Source organism: Pseudomyrmex gracilis, unplaced genomic scaffold, assembly GCF_002006095.1.
Source record: "Pseudomyrmex gracilis isolate BER0280 unplaced genomic scaffold, ASM200609v1 scaffold_281, whole genome shotgun sequence".
NCBI lineage: Eukaryota > Metazoa > Arthropoda > Insecta > Hymenoptera > Formicidae > Pseudomyrmex > Pseudomyrmex gracilis.
Window position 1 is genome coordinate 773 of NW_018020865.1, and position 5,236 is coordinate 6,008.

Here is a 5,236-nt window from a genome sequence, read left to right on the forward strand (position 1 = left end):
CCTAGCATGGTGTAGTTCCAAAGTTGATAGATGAGACTTTCCCGTTTCGTTCGTAATGTCCTGATAGGCATCCCAATCGGGATCGCTTTTTGCGACACTGTCGGATATGTAGCTAGGGTAGAAGGAGTTTCCATGCAACCTGCACTGAATCCAGATTTGCGATATCCCGATTACGTATTTTTGAATCGTTGGGCTATTCGAAATCAAAATATACAACACGGTGACATAGTGTGTGTCATATCTCCCAAAGTGCCAAATCAGACACTCATCAAACGAGTCACAGGGCTTGCTGGAGATATTGTAGATACTCGTGGCTATAAGCTCAGTGTTCTCGAAGTATGGATAAGTTTTTTTGTTTATACATGTACAAATTTGTATTTTATTGTGTATTTACCAATATTTATACAAATCATAACCACAATGTTGGAATGTAGATACCGGAAGGACACTGCTGGTTAGAAGGAGACCATGTTGGTCATTCTATGGACTCTAATATCTTTGGACCAATCTCTCTAGGTCTAGTAACTGCAAAAGCTACTCATATAGTTTGGCCACCAAACCGGTGGCAACAACTATAATCCACAAAACCTAACCATGAGAGCTGTTAACTTTGTAAAGAGATTACATTGGGAATTACCTGGTACTGTATGCAGGTAAGTTTAACAGTTAAAATTATTTACTTGATAAACAACAAGACTTATCTGTTGCTATTTCCAGACATGGCTTAACAATAGGAGATGTTGATAATGATTGTGATAATGAATTAGTTGTTGGTACAGCTGAAGGAGAACTTTATATATTTAAAGTAAATATATTAGATATACACTGATAAAAAGAGATATATCTTAAAACTATAGATAATGTACATATCTTTTTCTACAACAGGGATTGGAATTATGGCAGAAGATCGCAGGCCTTGGTCTTATAACCAGCATAGCAATTGGAGATATTTTTAATTATGGACGTAATGCATTAGTTGTGATATGTGGCGATGGATGGACACATATATTTTATAGTCCTAGATCTGTCAATCCTAATAATAAACAAGAACATGAACAAGATAATTTTAAAGCAAGTATTGGTACGTCTAATGTTTCAAAATATAATAAGATATTTGGACGCTAATAAGCAATACAGTGTCAACTCACAAAAAATGAAATATTAAGATATTTATGTAATGTGCTTTAGCTATTAAAGAACGTTTTTCAATAGTATTTCTAAAAACTTAAATGTTTTTATATTTATATAATATAAATTTTTATATATAATATAAAAATACACAAACATCTTAAAAAATTATATAAACAAACATCTTTTTTTTTTTTTTTTTAATCTTAAGGCATAATTTACTCAAAATAGCGATGTGTGGGTTAACACTATTGCTTATTAGCATTTGTGTGTATATATATATTCCACAGAATAGTAAAAGTGCAACATTAAACTATATATATATATATATAAATAAATAAATATGTATGTATGTATACAGAATTACCAAATTCTCAAAGTTCAGACTACAGTAATAATCTTAGTGAAATAAACGAACTGTCTGGAAAAATGGAATGTGTACATGTACAAAGAATACCAACTAACACAAAGATAGTGTTGATAGCTGATATTGATAGAGATGGTGCTAACGAGATGATTCTTGGTCTGACAGATCGTGTTGTTAGATCTTACAGATGGTCAAGTAATGCCGATTTAGGAACAGGAAAACTAGTCGGCTTAAATAAATGGGAATGCACTAATCAGATAGGAACAGTTACACTACAGGTATAACGAATTAATAATCAACACAATATAACGCTCGCAATATAAACAATATAACTACAGGTATAACGAATTAAATTGTTGTAGTGTTTACTATAAATATTCACAATTAATTTTAATATAAATAATGGAAAATGAAGAGTAATGTAAAAGTTTGTTTTTGTTTTAGCATACTGGCGATGGTACATCAACTTTGTTAGTTGCACAACCTGGTGGTACATTCATGCGAATTAAATGTAAGTCGGAGGGCTGTCACACAAAAGATTGTTCGTGTGAAGCCGTGGATTATCAAACGTTAGGAATATCTAGAATGCGCAATCCGAATATTTCAACGGACATTATCGGAGATCTAGAACCTGGAAGAACGTCATTTATCTCGACGCTTGAACCTAAATTGCCTAATTACATGTCTAAAAATAAGTTATCAAAGCAAAGTTTTGCTGATGACAGTCAGTTGGATATAAAAACCTTCAAGGCCACGTCGCTCGAATTTAGAAGAAATTACTCGCAACCTGTAATTCGTAAAAGTAGTTTGGATATGACAGACGAATATGTTACAGAATTTGCGATACGAAGTCAAGAAACAGGTAAATTTTATACTCCTGTCGATTCCTCGAGCACTGATGAAGTGGATGGCAACTTCATTGGTAGTAAAGTTATTCTTGGAAAATTTGATAAAAATGTTGCAAAGGAAACGTTACCCCCTTTTAAGAATTTTCTCTGCAATAACAATAATAAACATAGTATTACCAACAATAATAAAAACAACAGTAATAACAATTCTAATACATGTATTGCTGAAGCGTGTACAAGTAACAATAGAAACAGTATCAACACCACTACTGCAAAACATGAAAAACAAGATAAAAAAACAGATGACACGATTACTGATGAAAAGGATTCAAAAAAAGGAAAACCTTATGCTTTAGCGACACTTGACGGAACTATCATGCTAGTTCAGGATGAGGTCATCTTATGGTAAACAGTATAATAGTATAATATAATATTTAAATATATTTTATTTTATTTGTATGTGTAAGATGTTGTTTTCTTAGGGCTATGCAAGTAGATCATCAGATATTTGCTCTATGTCGACTAGACGTTACAGGTGATAAATCTGATGAGATAATTGCCTGTGCTTGGGATGGTCAGACATATATTTTGGACCAGCATCGGTGCAGTGTACGTTTCCAATTCGAGGAGCCAGTCAGAGCATTTTGTACAGGGAATTACAGTGTGACTCCGGGAGCATCCACTCCTAGTTTGGTGTATAATACTTTTAACAACAAGGTTCCTAAAAAATAAATTGTACATATTAACTTATAAATTCAATACGATGTCTGCGATATTAGTATTTATATTTTCTAGATTTTTCTTTATTATGATGTTACCTTACCGAGCATGACTATCAATCCTTTGGATCCTACAAAAACTTTTGAGCCGGATGAAGTGCAGGTCTTAAAGAAATTATTGGGCGAGTGCAGTATCAGTGAGAAACAACAAAAGATAAAACAGTTAACTGAGTGGTTATTGTATAGCGTAGACAACGATTAAATGTTATATTTGTACACAAGACTGTATAATAAAATTATGAATACTTAAGCTACAATATGAATATTTAATATACAATAAAAGAAACATTTTACATTAACAAAAAATTGAAAACAAAACTTTCTATCACTTTCTTCGGTATATCTCTTCAGCTGAAAGATACACCTATTCATATTAATTACGAAGATAGTTTTTAATGCTAAGTTTTGACAAACAAGTAATTGGTGATATCACTAATGAAATTAATTTTGGCGGACAGAGGATTCTTGGCTATTTGCAGAACTTTGTGAGTTGAAGCGTTTTATCTGCAGTGCTGTAAATCAAGCTGACATTACGTTGAATATATCAGTCTAACATATAGCAGCGCATAGCACATCATTTCCAGTGTGTATAAAGATTTCATCAGGTACTTTTCCAAATTCCTGCGTTGTGTTCAATAAAGTTTATACATAATTATTGTAGATTGTGCAATCGATTTTTTCACAAAATTCAGTCATTTTATTGCTGATATTTTGCACTAATGCAAAGTCCAGATCGTTACATTGTACAAAAAAGGAGAAAATAATCGAAGTAAGTATAATGGTCAAAAATAAAATTTAATGCAAATATATATGAAAAGTGTACTTGAAATAAAATAATCTATATATATATATATATATATATATATATTCTTAATATATTACAAAATACAAAGAAATAACATTTAACGATTTAAGACTATAAATTTTAATAAACTAATATATTATTATTTATGATATTAAAAAAAATTTTTATAAACGTGATATCTTTGCAACGGTGTCATATATAGTCGGAAGAAAAGATAGTGAAAATGGTTATCAATGAAGTTTAATCAAGATACTAAGTACTATTGTAAGTAACCTTCTCCGTCTGCAAAATTTTTTACTAACGCCGTCTTCGTATCGCGGTCTGAAAAACGATAACTTTTTTTATTGCTGTAGGCTTTAAAAAAACCTTAGAAAATTTTGATACTTTATCTTTGCTTTAAGTAGAAGCGACACTTTTGCAAGACAAATAAAAATTCGGAAGTAAAAAGTACGAAAAAATTAGACTTTTTTTTGGGGACTAAAATCCCCATTATGCAGACAGAAGGTTAAATTTTATTTATTATATCCCTATATGGTACACAAATTATGTAGTGATACACATAGATTATATAGTGAATAATTGAAATTAATAGTTACATTTTGTAGAAAATTCAATATAAATAGCGTCTAATGAAAAAATAAGTCAGCTAATTGTCAAGGAACAAAAGTAAGTGGAAACTCGAATAACATATTATTCCGAGAAATGTTCTCTAATAGGCAAATTGTGAAAATATTACACAAAAATGGCATCATGAATAACGACGATCCTGAAATGATTGCACTAAGATGATTTGCCATAACACAATAGTTTTGTCGAAATAAAATTTTGTAAATAATACTTGTCAAAAATTGCAAAAAAGTCGTTATGCATTTCCATAAGTATATACCCTAATAGACAATTTGTAAAAATATTGCACAAAAATAGCGATGAATAACGATGATCCTGCAATGATTGCACTAAGATGATTTGCCATAATGCAACAGTTTTGTCGAAATAAAATTTTGTAAATAATATTTGTCAAAAATTGCGAAATAGTCGTTATGCACTTCTTTAAGTATTATACATGAATTAAGTTGATTTCTTCGTATGCAATTATATTTCTCTACATATTTTAAACATCACATAGCTGAAATTTAACGGTATAAAGTACATTTTTATCCGAATAAAACGGATAGAACAATTCGAATAATGAAGGTCGCATTGTGCAGTCAAACATGTAACTTGCGACATTTCTCCCTCACTAGTTTGAGATTTATAAAACTTACACTAGAATTGTGTGTATATGTATTAATATTTACCGTATTTTTAG

General features: G+C 30.8%; 2 protein-coding genes across 5 annotated transcripts in view; both read left to right on the plus strand.

Annotated features, from left to right (window-relative positions):
• Window positions 1-497: 497 nt before the first annotated feature.
• LOC109859746 (integrin-alpha FG-GAP repeat-containing protein 2-like) lies at window positions 498-3,384 on the plus strand. Of its 3 annotated transcripts, XM_020438285.1 has the most exons (8): window positions 498-653; window positions 718-805; window positions 886-1,081; window positions 1,490-1,773; window positions 1,940-2,357; window positions 2,574-2,748; window positions 2,826-3,060; window positions 3,139-3,384. In XM_020438285.1, the coding sequence occupies exons 1-8, from the start codon at window positions 595-597 to the stop codon at window positions 3,322-3,324; spliced, it is 1,641 nt and encodes a 546-aa protein (XP_020293874.1). In that variant the 5' UTR covers window positions 498-594; the 3' UTR covers window positions 3,325-3,384. The 3 variants fall into 3 exon arrangements, with proteins under 3 accessions (XP_020293874.1, XP_020293872.1, XP_020293873.1); XM_020438283.1 differs by having other exon boundaries at window positions 1,940-2,748; XM_020438284.1 differs by having other exon boundaries at window positions 1,661-1,773; window positions 1,940-2,748.
• A 301-nt stretch (window positions 3,385-3,685) lies between these two features.
• Window positions 3,686-5,236, plus strand: part of LOC109859745 (sodium-coupled monocarboxylate transporter 1-like) — a 14,193-nt gene continuing 12,642 nt past the window's right edge. The window contains exon 1 of one of the 2 annotated variants that reach the window (XM_020438282.1): window positions 3,686-3,891. The gene's annotated coding sequence lies outside the window, so the exon portion shown is untranslated. The remainder of the gene's footprint in view (window positions 3,892-5,236) is intronic. The other variant, XM_020438281.1, reaches the window with a different exon arrangement.

Excerpts from the sequence above, each read along its gene's own strand:
- LOC109859746 (XM_020438283.1), top strand. The coding sequence starts at position 595 with ATGAGAGCTGTTAACTTTGTAAAGAGATTACATTGGGAATTACCTGGT. Across the intron at positions 654-717 it reads TTACCTGGTACTGTATGCAG|ACATGGCTTAACAATAGGAG; the intron begins GTAAGTTTAACA and ends TGCTATTTCCAG. Across the intron at positions 3,061-3,138 it reads ATAATACTTTTAACAACAAG|ATTTTTCTTTATTATGATGT; the intron begins GTTCCTAAAAAA and ends TATATTTTCTAG.